Source organism: Urocitellus parryii, chromosome 6 (genome assembly GCF_045843805.1).
Source record: "Urocitellus parryii isolate mUroPar1 chromosome 6, mUroPar1.hap1, whole genome shotgun sequence".
Lineage (NCBI taxonomy): Eukaryota > Metazoa > Chordata > Mammalia > Rodentia > Sciuridae > Urocitellus > Urocitellus parryii.
In genome coordinates, this window is record NC_135536.1 from 82999319 (window position 1) to 83017967 (window position 18649).

Genomic DNA, 18649 nt, shown 5'->3' on the forward strand with positions numbered 1-18649 from the left:
AAAAGTAAAAATAGAAATGCCATCAGTAAATTTTCTATTATGGCATTCACCACTTTTTAACATAAGCTTAAATTAGACATATGTGCCTTATATTTTTATTCCATTAACTGGTACAGTGAATGAGTACACACATGTGGGTTATACAGAAATAGTCATGTGTAGGAAATACAATTAAGAATAAAGGGTCACACTGAAATTTCACAGTTTAAACTTTACTCCCTAAAATATGTAAATTTGATACATGCACATATACACAATAAAGATTTGGTTAAAAAAAAAAAATGAAAGTCATTACTATTACACATGATCCAGACCTTCTTCTTTAACTATATGTACATTTTAATCAAGGAAACAATAAAAATTCAAGTTTGCATATAGTTTTAGCCAAAGAAATATAATAAGGATAATAACCATATATTGCTAAAATTATCCCCTTTTCTATAAGCTCAATAGATAAAGGGATAATTTCTTTCTCTATAAGCTCTATTGATACTAAACTTATATTACAATATTGAAATTAGGTGAAACATGTATTAGGACACACATTAAAACTTTAAAATTATAAAAACTACATATATCATAAGTTAATGCATGGTAACTTCTAAGCAGAAAAAGGGATTTTTAGCTAACACTTTTATATCCATACTAAAGGTACACAATCTATCACATCTTCATTTACAACATATTCATGTATAATATTCTGAAATTAGATACTTACAGGCTGTAAGCCCATCCACATTGGGAGGGAGATAAGCTGCTGTACTTGACTCCGTATCAAGTCTACTTCCTATTAAAGATATGAAGCAAAAAGTCTATAAGCATTCTAGCATTTTCAACTGAATCTTTATACAGGGAATATTATGGCTTTTTAAGTCCTGAGGGGAAAACATGGCACCAATACTTGTAAATTAGTGATATTTTAATATTTTAAAAAGTTCAATACTCTAAACAACAGTTTTCATTATTAACTGATTTCATATCTTCAAATTCACCTACTCACAAAAATTTATAAATCCCAAATCAATAGCACAGAGCCTCAAAAATTTTGAGTTACCTGATATGTACATACCTAGCTAAGGCTGAGATGACCCTATTTGAATTTCACTTCTCATACTACAAACAAGTATCCTTTTTGCAATCTATTTAGTGCTACTTTTGGGGAGTTATTGGGCTTTTCATTGGTGATTTCAGTGTTTAAAATGAATCTCCAAGAACAAAACTGAAGTGCTTCTAATGTTCAATAAGGCATTTTCTTTGTACTTTCTCCATGTTTGCTAGATAAACCCATTGAGGAATAACCTGAGGGATAGCTCACTCAGGAATAAGGTTACTGAATCAAAAATATGTATTAATAAGATGCCTTTAACAGACACACACATATAAAATAAGGTTATGCACTGATAGTTTGAAAAAAAAAATGCTGCAACCAGAGACTTGCAGGAACCTAACCCTACTTTTCCTCTAGGAGCCAGGGTTCATTATTAGCTTACTCAGGATTCAGTTATTTTATAGAACAAATGTAACTGCTTCAAATAAAGAAAGTTCACAGCATACTGAAAAAACATTTTCATTATAAATTGGCTTAAAACCAGCACAAACTACTGCTAACTAAACCTTGTTCTTGTTTAATTTCTCATAAAAAATTATGTCTACTTATATTTCTATTTGCTCTGTTTAATTAACATTAAAGAGGCAAAATCGGTATCTATTGGGGGTACCATCATTCTTTTCTATATGCCTTTACAAGATCAGAGTGAAGCAATACATAGAAACAAGCAATAATCATCCATCAACCAATCTTCTGGATAAGAAAGAATTCTATGCATTCTCCTGAAAGGCTCTAAGTGCATTACCAATACAAAAACATTTATGTTTAAATATAAATATATACCACTTCTCATAAGAAGATACACAATCAATCAACAAATATATGAAAAAATGTTCAATATCTCTAGCAATTAGAGAAATGCAAATCAAAACTACTCTAAGATTTAATCTCATGCTAGTCAGAATGGCAGTTATCAAGAATACAAACAGTAAGTGTTGGTGAGGATGTGGGAGAAAAGGCACACTCATATGTTGCTGGTGGGACTGCAAATTGGTGCAACCTATCTGGAAAGCAGTATGGAGATTCCTTAGAAAACTTGGAATGGAACCACCATTTGATCCAGCTATCCCACTCCTTGGTTTATACCTAAAGCACTTAAAATCAGCATACTATAGTAACATAGCCACATCAATGTTTATAGCTGCTCAATTCACAATAGCCAAACCATGGAACCAACCTAGATACCCTTTAATAGTTGAATGGACAAATAAAATGTATATCTACACAATGGAATATAACTCAGCAATAAAAGAGAATAAAATTATGGCATTTGCAGGTAAATGGACAGAGTTGGAGAATATTATCATGCTAAGTGAAGTAAGCCAATCCCAAAAATCCAAAGGCCAAATGTTCTTTCTAATAAGTGGATGCTGATTCACAATGGTGGCAGGGGGATGGGAAAATGGAGAAACTGTGATTGGACAAAAGGGAAGTAGGAGAGCGGAGGGGGTATGGGGACAGGAAACATGGTGGATTGAGATGGACATCATTACTCTAGGTACACATACGACTGCACATATGGTACAATGTTACATTGTATACAACCAGAGAAATAAAAATTTGTGCTGCAATTGTGTACAATGAATCAAAATGCATTCTGCTGTAATATATACCTAATTAGAATGAATAAATTTTAAAAATAAATACATAATTAAATATGGATATGCCTTTGGATAACCACAGAAGGGAAGATCAAATGAAATATTTCATTTTTTAGAAGATAATCTTGCAAAGGATGAAAAGTTATCACACACATTTCCAAAGACCATCCACTATTGTCCTTCAACAGTCAACTCAAAATACAACCCTCTTGCTGATGAGCCAGCCTGAGCATAAAGACTAAAAAGTACTGAAACTTTTAGCATGCAGTTTGTGGCACAGATTTCATCAAAAGTTCATACTGGTCAGCTGGGTATAGTGGCGTATGCCTGTAATTCCAGCAGCTTACTCAGGAGGCTGACAGGAGACTTGCGAGTTCAAAGCCAGCCTCAGCAATAGTGAGGTGTTAAGCAACTCAGTGAGACCCTGTCTAAATAAAAATACAAAATAGGGCTGGGGATATGACTCAGTGGTTGAGTACCCCTAAATTTAATCCCTGGTACCAAAAACAAAAAAAAAGTTCATACTAGTCAGACTAATTTTTGTGTTCACCCTTTGAATTTTCAGCTCTCATTATCATTTTTCTTAAAGTCTACATAATAAATAAAGAAAGGATCAAGTATAAACTACTAAAAATGTGAACAATAATAAAAAATAAAGGATTAAGTATAAACTACTAAAAAGTGAACAAAATTTATAAAATTATTTTATTGATGTGATTTAAATCAAGCTTTTAGCATTATTTTTATTCCCCACATTTTTGTGTGAAAAGATGGCCACAAAGATAATCACATCTAAACTCAACAAGAAAATTTGAAAGCTTCCCTAAAACATTAAGTAAAATTACCAAACTATTGAAGCAATGATCAAGAAAAAGCAATAGGACTGTCTGTTCATGGAGTGAAAATTCACCATCATTTTCAGCTAATGCTGCTTTCAAGATGCACTTAAAGAAGAATGGGAAGTGGTCTGGCTTCTTCTTAAAAGTCTGAAAATAAAAATAAGAAGAATAAATACACTTTGAACTGGCTTATTCATGTATTTTTGTTCCTTAAAGCAACACAGTAGTTTTTTAGGAATCTATTAACAAAATAAAAAAAAAGATTATTTAAATATGGGTAAAGAGGCATTACATGCTTACTTATAATTAATGATAGCAATTCAAATACAGGTTTCTGACAGGAGAAACTTACAGAAATTGTTAGCTAGTAAGATAATGTCATTAATTCTTTTAGTTTTTTTTTTTTTAAAGAGAGAGAATTTTTTTAATATTTATTTTTTAGTTTTCAGCGGACACAACATCTTTGTATGTGGTGCTGAGGATCCAACCCGAGCCACACGTATGCCAGGTGAGTGCGCTACCGCTTGAGCCACATCCCCAGCCCTAATTCTTTTAGTTTTCATTGTGCAAACTATGCTTGTATTTAGCTTAAGTTTGTTTTCTTATTAAGAATCTGGAGTATTTTTAATTCCTTTGATTTGAACAAAGGAAACTACACCTTTAGCAAAAATTAATTTTCACACTGTAATTAATCTCAGGGACAGTTTCTCCTGCTTTATAATATGCTTTCCTTTCTTAACATGTAAATATATTCAAATCTCTTTGATCTACTTCCCCTTCTACTTACTGTAATAGGCAAGTGCTCCAAATGTGTGCTCCAACACTAGTTTCCATTAACTTCTCTAAACCAAACTTCCCTCAATAAATACCACTCCCTTGACACTATCATGGCTGCCAAGTCCATTGAACCCAAGCATCAATTCCTTTTCACTATACTGAAGGCTTCTCTTCCTTTGTTACTTAAACAGCAATGTTCCCATTCTTAGTCCCCATCTCACATTACTTTATGATATATTAATGATTGTAAATATACATCTTCAGTACAGATTTCTCTCCATAATGCTACATCTTTAGATTCCTCTCTCTACCAGGCAATTTCATCTAGTTATTACAAGACTCAACGAGATAATACAAAGGCAATTCAAACTCAATGCCCTAAACTCAAATGCACAGTGTTATACCCTCCAAAGTATTTCTCAACACTCTATTCCTATTTTGGGAATGACACCATCATCTATTATATTCAGTTGCCCAAGTTTGGCAAATTATTGAAAATAATCCCCTTTCCTAATGCTACTTTAACTAATTATCAAATCAGATCAATTCTACTTTCTAAATCTTCTATATCCTCTGAATCTGTACCATGGTCTCCCAATATTCACAAATTCCTTTTCTAGGTTCTAGTTACCTGTGGTTAATAGCAGTTTGAAAATATTAAATAGAAAACTCAAAAATAAAAAAAAAAAAGCTAACTGTCTTGACTTTTGAACATTGTCTAATTGTACTTATTAATATATAACTTTTTTCCAAGCTTCTGATGTCTCTATAATTTGTTATTTTTCAGGTCTAGCAAAGCAGAAAAATAACTCCATATTTATAATTTATATTTTTCAAATATAAATAACTTTTAATTTATAATTTTAAGTATAAATTAGTAGTGTTCACAGTACATTAGAAGTGTTGTAATTAAAAAAAAAGCCTGATATTATCTTTCACATGTCTACTCTTTTTCTTTTTTTTTATATTTTTTTATTGGTTGTTCAAAACATTACAAAGCTCATGATATATCATCTTTCATACATTTGACTCAATTGGGTTATGAACTCCCATTTTTACCCCAAATACAAATTGCAGAATCACATCGGTTACACACTCACATTTTTACCTAATGGCATATAAGTGACTGTTGTATTCTGCTACCTTTCCTATCCCCTACTATCCCCCTCCCCTCCCCACCCATCATCCCTCTCTACCTCATCTGCTGTTGTTCAATTCTCTCCCTTGTTTCCCCCCCTTCCCCCTCACATCCTCTTCTATGTAATTTTGTGTAACATTGAGCATGAGGAAAAGATTAACATTATACTCTTTTTCTTAATAGTAGTTTACTATTGTGTAAAGTTCTGCTCTAAAATCACATTTAATGTCTGTAAAAAGTTCTGCTACTTTGTTAACAGTTTAAGTGGACAAAGTATAAAAGCCATGAAGTAATTTAAATGTTACCTCCCATGCAGGAACATTTTCTCTGAATTTCTCATTCACCATACAGCAGATGGACATTAAATAGGCCTTGCTAGATACCTCAGGAGAATAATTCATCCAGAGATAATTTTCAAGATACTGGCTGTAAAAATACAATGAATATTTCATTAATACCACCAGTCACTGCACTATATCACTCACTTGGAAAATCCTAACTATTTACATAGTCCTACACTTTCAAGTAATAAGATATCAAAGGTTATCAATATACATAATTATCATTATAAGATAAACAATAATGTCAGATAAATATCACCTCTAAAACAAAGTAATATTAAGGGCACTTTTACAAATAAATGTATCTGAGACATCTGGCCTAATTCCTATCAGGAAAAAATGACTTCCAGAAACTAAGAAAGAAACTTAATCAAAAAGAGGCTTTGTAATTTTTAATTTACAAGGTATTCCACATCAGCCAGTTTTCAATGTAAATGTAGCATTTCTCCCTCCAGATACCAAAATTCTTTTAAGACTTGTGTAAATATTCCTAAACAAATTTAAGTATTTCTGATTTCTAAAACACAATTAAGCCATTTCTTACCTTTCAAGGTAGTTATTAATATCAACTATTCTACTGGCTGTAAAATACTGTAAAGTGCTAACAAAAAAAAAAAAAAAAAAAAAAGCAGGACAGTATTTGTTGTATGTAGTACTGGGGACAGAATCCTGGGCCTCAGGCCTGCTAGGTAAGAACTCTATACCAATGAGTTACATTCTAGATCTTTATTTTATGTTAAAATGTTTTCATTATTGCATTATAAGTATACATATTAATGTAATGTAGTTCGTTCTGACATATTACTACATGTGTGGAAAATACCTCGTTCCACGTCAATCCTGAATACTTTCAATTTCCCTTCCTCCCTTCCCCACTCCTCTGTCTCTATTACTGGTCTTCCTTCTATTTATTGTTTGTTTGTTTTTTAAATTGGTGCCTTATGGATATACATAAAGGTGGAATTCACTGGGGTATATTCATGTACATTGCATAATTTGGTAAATTTCATTCCAGAGTTCCCCCTTTTCCTGTCCTTCCTCCTTTCCTCTTGATCCCCTTCTTTTACTTCACTGATCTCCCTTTCATTTTCATGGGATCTTCTCCCCACTTTTTATCCTTATTTTGCACTAGCTTCTACATAATGAGAGAAAATATTCGATCTTTGCTTTTCTGGATTTAGCTTATTTTACTCAGCATGATAGTCTCTAGTTCCATCTATTTATTGGCAAATGTCACAATTTCATTCTTCTTGATGGCTAAGTAAAACTCTATTGGGTATATATACCACAATTTCTTGACTCACTTGCTGTTGACAGGCCCCTACTCAGACCTTTATTTATTTTTTGAACTCTGCCATAGGGTCTCCCCAAGTTGCCCAGGTACCTCAAACTTGTGTTCCTCATCCTTCCAAATAGAGTGATTATGGTCATGTACCACCATACCTGGCAAAAAGCAGGACCTTGGCTCCTGCTTTCAATCATTACATATGCATAACATTTCAAGCACACATATGCACACACAGATAATCATTTTAGATTCTACAATTTTTCTACTTCCTTTTATGCCACACCTCCGATAAAGCATTAATCTCTAGGATATATAAAGAACTCAAAAAAACTTAACACACACACACACACAAAAAAAAAAAAACCAATCAATAAATTGTCTAAGGAACTGAACAGACACTTCAGTGAAATACAATTGAGAAGAAATACAATTGATCAACAACTATATGAAAAAGTGTTCAACATCTCTAGCAATTAGAGAAATGCAAATCAAAACTACTCTAAGATTTCACCTCACTCCTGTCAGAATAGCAATCATGAAGAATACAGGCAAGAATAAATATTGGTGAAGATGTGGTGAAAAAGGTACACTCATACATTGCTGGTGGAAATGCAAATTGTTGCAACCACTATGGAGAGCAGTATGGAGATTCCTCAGAAAACTGGGAATGAAACCCCATTTGACCCAGCTATCTCACTCCTTGGTTTAAACCCAAAGGACTTAAAATCAGCATACTATAATGACACAGCCACGTCAATGTTTATAGCAGCTCAATTCACAATAGTTAGACTATGGAACCAACCTAGGTGTCCCTCAATAGATGAATGGATAAAGAAAATGTAGTATATATATGTTCAATGGAACATTACTCAGCTTTAAAGAGTGAAATTATGGCATTTTTCCAGTAAATGGTTAGAGTTGGAAAATATCATGCTAAGCAAAATAAGCCAATCCCACAAAACCAAAGGCCAAATAATTTCTCTAATATGCAGATACTACTTCACAGTAAGTTGGGGGGCGGGGAGGGGACACCAGGGAGTTACCTTAGATTAGCTAAAGGGAAGTAATGGGAGGGGAGGGGATGTAGGGATAGGAAAGATAACAGAATGAAACAGACATTGTTACTATATGTATATATGTGACTACATGACCGATTCTGCAACATGTACACTCAGAAAAATGAATTTGTATCCCATATATGTATGATATATCAAAGTGCATAAATGCTTTCTACTGTCATGTATAACTAATTAAATTAAATTTTTTAAAAAGTCTATCTACATCAGTATTTCCATGGACCTTTAGCAATCTTTCTTGGTTAATCTGTAACAACTTTAGTAAAATAATGGTCAAAAGAATATGAGACTTGAGTGCTATATCATAAATAGGTGTATCCTCAATGCATTCCCTTCTTACAAGTTTAAATTTTTTTATCCTGAATTATAGCTTTTAGAATGTCTGTCATCAATAGTATATTAACCTATCTTTGTTTGACATTGATTTCATAACAATTAAGCTGGGCACAGGATTCTAGGTGCATGGTGATATTTTCCCCACTACGTAGGACAATGGAATGTCTCATTTCATTATATTCATTACTACAATTGAGAAGTCTATAATCAACTATTTGTTCTTCTTTAATGTCTTTTCCCTCCAGCAAATTTTAAGATCTTCATTCTATCTTTATTGTTCTGCAGTGGCTCTGTTTATGATTTGCTATATTTCTGGAGTTTAAAAGATTTGTGTTTCAAATCTAAATTTTTAAAATTTAAAATTCAAATCTAGAATTTCTAAAATTTCTTGATGTTCATCTCTTCTAAACTGCCACTTTCTCGCCTCTCTGAATCCTTTCTGAAACTCCTATTAGACCTCATTCTAGCCTCTATTTCTCTGTTATTCTTAATCTTTGCTATTTTCTAGTTAATTTCCTCAGATCTCTCTTGCAGTTCACTAATTTTCTTTTTAGCTATATCTAACTTGATATTTAAATTTTCCCACTGAGTTTTTGAGTCTCAATGATTTTTATTTCCATTATCCTGAAGTCTGTTCATTTTTAATGTCTTATTTCTTGATCATATATTCTATTTCTCCTTTTATACCCATACTAATTTTAAACAAAAAAATCTGACAGTATGTCCAGGTATAGTGATGCATGCCTGTGTTCCCAGAAGCTTAGGAGGCTGAGGCAGGAGAATTTTGAGTTCAAAGCCAGCCTAAGCAACTTAGTGAGGCCCTAAACAACTTAGTAAGACCCTGTTACTAATATATATATATAAAAAAGGACAAGGGAGGGGCTGGGGTTGTGGCTCAGTGGTAGAGCTCTCGTGTAGCGTATGTGAGGCACTGGGTTCAATCTTCAGCACCCACATAAATAAATCAATAAAGGTACTGTGTCCATCTACAACTAAACACAAAAATTTAAAAAGGACAGGGGATGTAGTTCTATGGTGGTAAAGTGCCCCTGGGTTCAATTCCCAGTACCCAAAAAAACAAACAAAAAAAGATTTTATAGTGTGTATCAAGTATTTAATTATCCAAAGATATTTGGGAGAAGGAAGATTTCAGTCTGTTCTTTGTTGTTCACTCTTGCTTGGCCTAATCTTCTTTGTAATTTTAAACTGTGAACTCACCTTTATCAGGGTTTTTTATCTTTACAAGTATTTTGCAAAATGGTTGGAATACCCATCCTTCCAAAGTATCTTCATATTTATTTCTGCCAGATGCCCCAGGGATTTCATTAGCTTGCCATCATTTCTAATAGTAATATCTTGTTCTGAGCAGAACAAACTCAAAACTTATTCTTTACATTTTTCATACAAAGAAACAAAGGCAATAATCAGTGTCTGTCCTCATATAATAGACATGGCCTTGACTCCAAACTACATCTCTTTCTCCAAACTGAAAGATTTGTTCAGGGGCTGGGGATGTGGCTCAAGTGGTAGCGCGCTCGCCTGGCATGCGTGCGGCCCGGGTTCGATCCTCAGCACCACATACCAATAAAGATGTTGTGTCCGCCGAGAACTAAAAAAATAAATATTAAAAAAAAAAAAAAAAGAATACAATATCTTTCTTTAAAAAAAAAAAAGATTTGTTCAGTTATTCACGGATAGTATTTTAGCAGTTACACCAAATGAAATTGATATCATATATAATAGTACATCCTTCCTATGAATTTCATCAACAGAAAACTTTATTTATTTATTTTTTGTCTTCACAAAAGGAGAGGATGCTTTTATTGAAACATCTTTTAAGAAAAGTGAGAGGTCAACTGGAAACAGTAACTTTGTGACCCTTTGATTCATAAACCCATTGTTTCCTCTGAGAAGCTCAGAGTAACAGGAACTTGCTGCCTCTGCATCCCCAGTCATTGTTTTGTGGGAAGGGTTTTGTTCAGAGGATATTGCAATGCTTCCATGACAACAAATAAGATGCTACATTTTGCAAGACTCTATCTCACTGGAACTCTAGACAGAAAACTCACTTCCTCCTTTCTCAATTCACTTTCTAGTACCCAGTTAACTTCATGATATCTCACTTTCTACTCCACCAAGACACCCTAAATTACTCTTTATTACAAACTTTAGAATGGTTATGTCTGGAGACTGGTACAGAGAAAATGACATTCTTACATTGAAGATATACACAAAAGTTCCTTAAAGACAACAACCCACTTTTTCAGTTATTAAAAATCTTTAACTGTCATTGATAATTTCAGTGTGTTTTGTTATACAAAACACATCCTGCCAGTGGCTTAGACAAAGGAGAAAAATGGGAAGGGAAGGAGGACTGGAATAGGAAAAACAGTGGAATGAATCAGACCTAACTTTCCTATGTTCATATATGAATTCACCACCAATGAAATTCTACATCATGTACAACCACAAGAATGGATCCTAGTTAGAATAAGTTGTACTCCAAAATGTATGTATAATATGTCAAACTACACTCTATTGTCATGTATATCTAAAAAGAATTTTAAAAAAATCTTCAGGTCCTCCTGGTGTCTTTACTCTAGATGTCTGCTTAATCTTAATTGCATAATATTATCCTTTTGATTTGCTATAGTTTGGATCTTGCATAGCTTTCAAAAGACCATGTTTTTTTTTTTAAATTTTTTTTTTTATTGGTCGTTCATAACATTACATAGTTCTTAATACATCATATTACACGGTTGATTCACGTGGATTATGAACTCCCGCTTTTACCCCGTATACAAATTGCTGTATCACATCAGTTTCCCTTCCATTGATTGACATATTGCCTTTCTAGTGTCTGATGTATTCTGCTGTCTGTCCTATTCTCTACTATCCCCCCTCCCCTCCCCTCCCCTCCCCTTTTCTCTCTCTACCCCTTCTACTGTAAATCATTTCTTCCATTTGTATTATCTTGCAAAAGACCATGTTTTATAGGCTTGGAATCCAGCCTGTGGTGTTATGGGGAGATCCTTAACCCTTTAGGAGGTGAGGCTTAGGGGAAGGAAGTTAGATCACTGGAAGCATGCCCTTGAAAGAGATATTGGACCCTAGTGCCTTCTTCTCTCTTTGCTTCTCAGTTGCCATAAGGTGAATACACCTGTTCCATCATGTGTTCCTACCATGATTTATTATGCCACCACAAGTCTAAAGAAACAGGGCCAAACAATTATGGTCTGAAACCATGAATCAAAATAAACCCTTTTGATTATCTTAGGTATTTTGTTAGAGCAACAAAAAGCTGGCTAACTTTTGAAAGGTGATGTGACACTATGGAAAGGGCACATTTATCTAAGGACTAGGTAGGGTCTAATTTCTAGCCTACAATGTTCTCCTTTATGATCAAAAAGGGGTTACTGTGAAGATTTAATGAGATCATATTATAATACAGTTCTTAGTATGTAACTACCTCAACTTACTTTAAATAATAACTATAAACTTCAATTTCCTTCTTTAAGAATAAGACCACCTACTTCATGCCACTTTTATAAGGATTAAATCACTGTACGTAGAGAATAAATATTATATATACCGAAGCCCTGACCTCTGATGGAAACCAGATCTCAACAGGTACACAGAAGTGGAAAAACCATGAGTTTTGGCATTAGACATTGACATACCAGATCTCCCAATTACTTCATTGTAATATCTTGAATAAATTACTTCAGCTCTCTGATCCCAGATTCTTCTGGTAAATGGAAAGAATAATACTTTCTTTGCAGGACTGTTACTGAGTACTCTATAAATAAAAATGTTTAACACTATGCCTAGCACAAGGCAATAGTTCAATAAATGGTAAATATTATTATCAACGACAATCCTGGCTGTTATTTACAGTGTACTGGCCAAACCTGGTTTATAACTAAGTTTATAACTAAGTTGTTCATTCTCTCTTATCTGAAATATTTATGTTATCAGTGGATAGGTTGAATAATGATGCATTGGTAACAACACATTAGGTTGACAGAAAAAAAATGGCTATAGAATATATCCCCAATTTATTCAAAATGATCACTACAAACCAAGCAAGACAGAAACTGCTCAGCATATGCTACCTTATGCAGTGAGAAACACTGCAAAATACAAGTTCTTCTGGTAACAGGGAATCTTTAGAAAAAAAGATACATATATATCCAAAATAAACCAATCACAAAAATATAAATCCCCACAAATTTATTTTCTTTATTTTTTGTTGTTCTTGTTTATTGTTTTGGTGGTGGGGACTGAACCCAGGTCCTTGTGCAAGATAAGTATGTGTTCTACCTTGTGCAAGATAAGTTATATTGTAAGTGGATAGACTTATTTTCTTAACTGCTCATGGAGATACATTTAAAAAGTGGCTAAGACTTAAATCACATTATAATCTTTAACTTCATCAAAGTAATTTCTTTTTTGGGGGAAGAGGGGTTGAACTCAGGGGCACTCAGACCACTGAGCCACATTCCCAACCCTGTTTTGTATTTCCCAGCAACTCAGGATCTTGCCGAGTCACTTAGGGTCTTGCTAAGTTTCTAAGGCTGGCTTTGAACTCTTGACCCTCCTGCCTCAGCCTCCTGGGCCGCTGGGATTACAAGCATGTGCCACCGTACCCAGCTTAAGTAATTTCCTTTTAACTCACCTAAATTCCAACAGCATTATCTTTCGGATGGCAAACCTAAAAACATAAAAATAAAAATAATTATATAAAATTATTATTATTTAATAAACTAAAGTAAATAAAATGTTTAAGTAGAAAACAAAATATTGCAGAGTTCTTAATGCAAATAGATTTTGGAATCTTTTATTTTAAAGATAAGTCATATCAGATCACGACTGTCAAAGGCCAACCTGTACAACTTGTACAAGGGCCTCACACATGTTAGGTACTCTATAACTGAGCTATAACCCCAGGTCTGTCTGAACAACTTCTTAAGCATCGACCATCATGCTTTTATTTCATAGGCATATCGATCTATGTCGCAAATTTGGAAGTCAAATAGTCATTAGTCTTGACAGTGAACCTAAAATATTAGAAAATACTTTGTAGGGATTACTAGATCTTTCTCTTCATTATACTGCCTTTTTATAACACAAGTACTTTTGTTTTATATGAATAGCTGATACTACAGTCATGGGGTATCTCTCCAAAGGCAAATTCAAATGCCACTAATTTAGTTTTATCCTCTTGTAATATTGGAAATAAACTACCCAGAACAGAACACTGCCACTAGATAATAGTTTCCAGCTTGAAAATTAAATGTATATGAATTATAAATTTAGTATTCCAGAAGACCATTATCCTGTCAAAATCGTATTCCACTGATTTCTGAGCTCTTAAATAGTTTCACTGAGCAAATAATGTCACAGAACTTTGCTGAGAATGAAGATTTTTACTATAGGCAAAAATACAAAGATAGAACACTATCAAGATATTAGCAGCTTCTAGAGCCAGCTAGGCAGAAGAGTGGATGGAACACCTTGAGTGACACACTCTACATCTCCAGCCTAACTAAAGCTGTACAAGAAAAGCACTAGAAATCATTTCAGAAAAACTTCAAAGGTAAGTATGAAAAGTTCCAGTTGTGTAAGTTATCAATATTCACCGACAGCAAGCATACAATGTTACCCAACACTGTGCCACAAACTTAACATACATTCCATTAAATTCTTCCAAAGTTGGACAATTTATATACAACAAGTTAGGTCCATTAACTGTATCAATAACTGAATCATATGAGAAAAAAAGAGAGGACATGCAAAGGGAAATTCCTTTGCTGCCATAATTTTTCCTGCTTCTTTTCTTGGGATATAGTCATGCAAAATATGGGATCTGGGCTGGGATTGTGGCTCAGTGGTAGAGAACTTGCCTAGCATGTGTGAGGCACTGGGTTCAATTCTCAGCACCAAATAAAAAATAAACAAATAAAATAAAGGTATTGTGGCCATTTACAACTAATAAAATTATATAAAAACAAACAAACATGGGGTCTGGAGGGCTACAGCCTCCTGGTAATCACACAGGGAAAGCCAAAAAATTATTTGAACACAGTGACAAGGGTACTGACATTATGAACTTCTGAACTATCTACTTCTAAGTTTATTATATAGATGATTAAAAAATAAATAACTGTGAACAAAAGATGCCAGTCACAAAAGAATATATACCATGATTCTACTTATAGTTCAAAAACAGGCAAAACTTAGTTGTTGAGAGCCACAGTTGAGTCAGAATGACGCTTGGCATTTTTGCCAGAGGGAATGGTTAAAGGTGACCCTGCTCTGGTATTAGGGCGGCTCTGGGATTAGGGCGGATCCTGCTGCTTTGGGCACCTGCTACTTTGGAGTTCCCTGAGTTCTTGCAGGGTTCCGAGAGAATTGGCACGCGGAGCCCAGTGGAGGCAGGGTATTCCCGGGAAGTGTGCATAGAGTGCCAGAGAGAGTTTGGGAATAAGAAAGAGTTGCTGTTTGAACCTACAAGGCTTTGTGGCGGCTCGGTTATTTTGTGCCCAGCCAGACTGCTGGCATTTGGTGGCCCGTATGGGGAGTGCCTGAAGCTTGGAGATAAGTGAAATTGCTCGCCCCTGAAGGAAAGCGAAAGAATGGGTGACCATTTCAAAAACCAATGTATTCTTGTTTTGATGTATTTTGTTTTTATTTCAAGTTGCCTGTCCCTAGAACTTTCTCAGGCAAAGAGGGGAAAATGTTTGGCTCAAGGTTTGAAGTTGTTCGCCCCAGAGGAAGAGAAATTGTTAGAAAAAGGAGGCACCCCAGTAATACCAAGAACAATTAGGGCATATGTTGATACAATACAAAAATGTAGCCCATGGCTTTTTAAAGAGGAGTTGCTGAATATATCACAATGGGACCATCATGGTATCCTGTAAAAATATTTTTCTTCAACAAGAAAGAGATGGCTAATTCTGTTTACTACACTTGTCTAAGATCTTGGTTTTTACATATATCTGATTAATTTACAAAGCTAAAGTGTTGAAATATCAACCACTAAATATAAAATCAAGTACTCTTTACTTATTAAGTTCCATAAGGTAATATATTTAAGCATGATGTGTGTTTTCATAAATTGGTAAATGGAAAAAAGGTTTAATATTGCTTTGCGTCTGTGTCTTTGCTGAAACAAGGTTACTAAGAGCTAAGATTCTATCAGGTGTAATTTATATACAAAGAGTATAAAAAGTTTCAGTTGGGTTTCAATTATAGTATTATAGTACCATAAAAAACATGAAAAACATAAAAAACATTTCATCTTATTAAAGTGGAGTAATTTGTCTAAATTCAGAAATTTTATAAGGGTTGTTTCAGAATGTGAATTTATAAAAAGGGTTAATGGCTAGAAAAGATATATAAAAAGATTCAAGATGTGGAAATATATTTTAATATGAAAGGTTGAAAAAAATGTTTCTAGATGAGATAATCTTTGTGTGGTAAAGTAAAAAGTTATAAAATGTCTAAATAAGTTGCAAAAAGGCTTTAAAAGGTTAAACTGAAGGTGGTTAAGATGCCTTCATGGCAGAGGAAAGGCTTCATTCGAAGCCTAGTTAATCTTAAAAGCATTACTTAAAAAAAAAAAAAAAACATGAAAATGGGAAGATAATAGGATAAAAGCAATTTAGATAAAGAAGATTACAAATTTAAAGTGGGGGCTGGGGATGTGGCTCAAGCGGTAGCCGGCTCGCTTGGCATGCGTGCGGCCCGGGTTCAATCCTCAGCACCACATACAAACAAAAATGTGTGTCTGCCGAAAACTAAAAAATAAATATTAAAAAAAATTCTCTCTCTCTGTCTCTCTCTCTCTCTTTAAAAAAAAAAATTAAAGTGGAAAACTTTAAAGACAAAAGTACAGAAAGATAAAAAAAAAAAAAGAAAGATGTAGGAAGACAAGAATTTTAAACCCACAAAATAGGAAGCAAAAAAAAAAAAAAAAAAACTAGGAGGAAAAAAAGCAACTAAGGGTGAATGCACAAACCTTAGAAGAAAACTAGAAGATAGAAACAAGATAAAAAATGGTTAAAAATGTCAAATAAAGGTATTTCAGATAAAAAATACAAAAAGCTAAGACAACTATTAGATACAGACACTCAAGATAGAAAAAGGTAAAAAAGAAAAGTTTAAAGTCAAATATTGGATAAAATAGAAGAACAAGAAGATTATTAGTAATTTTTTCAAAAAGCCCATCAACTTTAATTTCTGGTGGTGCAGAAATTAGAAGTCTCAGATGAGGGTGTTAAAATTTATAGACAAGAGCCAATTTAGAAAACATTAAACTAGAAGGAAATTGGTTTAAAACCACATCAAAAAATTAAAAGGACTAAAGTAATTCTAAAAACTAAGGCAAAATGCTTTTGGAAGACTTGAATTTAAAAGGATCTTTAAATTTCCAAAGGATGCATATAGGATATTTTGGAACATCATCCCTGAAGAAAAATCAGTTAATGTTTTACTTAACAGGAATCCCATACAATCTACAGGGACAAGGCATAGTTGAAAGAGCTCATCAAACTATTAAAATGTACTTATATTCTAACAGGACAATGGAAAGGTCCTGACCCAGTGATTGTCTGGAGTTGGGTGTCTGTCTGTGTGTTTCCACAGGGAAAACAGCAGCTGATTTGGATTCCGGAAAGATTAACTAAAGCGATTTCTACAGACCAAAAAGAAGATGATTTGGCTCAAATCCATAACAGCTGATATTCAGAACTCCAGTTTAGCTATTCTTACATCTGCGACAGTGATTCTCCCACACCTGGAGGCTAATGAATAATAAACACCATTAAGGCCTATTTCAAATGTAAGAAACCTTGAGGCTTACTTGTGGGAATACCTTCAGACTCATATGCAAGTTACAGGAAGAAGGATGGGATATCATAAGAGTCAAACCCAAGTGGTAACCAGGATGCTTTTTTTTTCAATATCTATTTTATTATTGTCTTTTCCCACACCATGAAGTTCTATTTTATTTTTTGAGCTCATACAGACCTAGGTTAATGTTTTGCTGATCAGTTCTAGTTTTGGACTGTAGAGTTTTTAAACATTGCAATGGAGATTTCACCTGTAAAAAGCTACAAGGCTTTACTATTGTCTTATGTGTTGTATGTTATGTGTGCACACTTGTGTTTTGTGTTGTATGTCTGTATGTGCATATGTCCATATATATGAGGAGCACTCATGAAAAAATGGATCCAAATTTTTTTTTATTCATGTGATTTAAATGGTTTAATTTAAATTGGGTAAACAGCTGTTGAGGATTGTTTTAATATGTGAACAAAAAAGGAAGTCAACAGATCTGTTTGTTTACTTTTACCTTTCCTTTTCATTATATTTAATAATTCTGATCAGGATAATGTAAATTGTTTAGAAAATTGCTTTCTTTTAGTGCCTGCTGGAATGTTACATGATTTTTTTTTTTTAGCCATCATTGCCAGAATTCCTATCTTCATCCCAGTGCCATTGAAGATAAAGATAAAACTAAACTACAGCTTCTACGATAGCTATCACAGTAAACTGCATAAACTGATGCATCAATGAATAATAACTCAACAAGTGATGCTCAATCAAGGAGTTGATTTACTTTGGGAGGAAATGGACATATTGATGGATTCCTCTGCTTTGAACTGCTTGCAGAACTTGCCTGGACGATGTATCACTTACATGCATTGTGAACTATCTGTTGGTGCAGCGAATTGTGGTAGTGCTGGAGTATCTTTGCTGATGGTGTCTTCGGTGGTACAATTTTTCCAAAAAGAGCCATCATTTGGCTTGGTGCCGTGGCATTTTGCATCCTCCTCCCTTTCTGCTTGTGATGGTCTAAAATTTGGGAGCCAACAGAGGTGAGGCAAAGAACCTCACCCCCCCACTGGTGCAAAGGCCTATCCACAAGTATGGCTGTATGTTGGACAGGTAGCCAATGACGGGTAAGATCCAATTACAATGGTACCAACCTAAGACAGGAGGCTGATGCCTTGAGGTCAGCTCATCCGATGATAGGTAAGGACCATATGTAGTATTGGACAACCTAAGACAGGCAAGGTCCCTAAGCCACATGCTTGTTGTTTAATTAAACAGAAGCGGGGAGATGTTGAGAGCCACAG

The 18649-nt window shown here is 34.1% G+C and overlaps 1 protein-coding gene across 2 annotated transcripts in view; it reads right to left on the reverse strand.

The window, feature by feature from the left end:
- The window catches only part of Aqr (aquarius intron-binding spliceosomal factor), a 112468-nt gene that overhangs the window by 82747 nt on the left and 11072 nt on the right, over window positions 1–18649 (reverse strand). For both annotated transcript variants that reach the window (XM_077799560.1, XM_077799559.1), the window contains exons 4-7: window positions 13183–13218; window positions 5769–5889; window positions 3555–3695; window positions 719–787 (exon numbers count right to left, since the gene is read on the reverse strand). In XM_077799560.1, the coding sequence (XP_077655686.1) occupies window positions 719–787; window positions 3555–3695; window positions 5769–5889; window positions 13183–13218 (367 nt within the window). The remainder of the gene's footprint in view (window positions 1–718; window positions 788–3554; window positions 3696–5768; window positions 5890–13182; window positions 13219–18649) is intronic.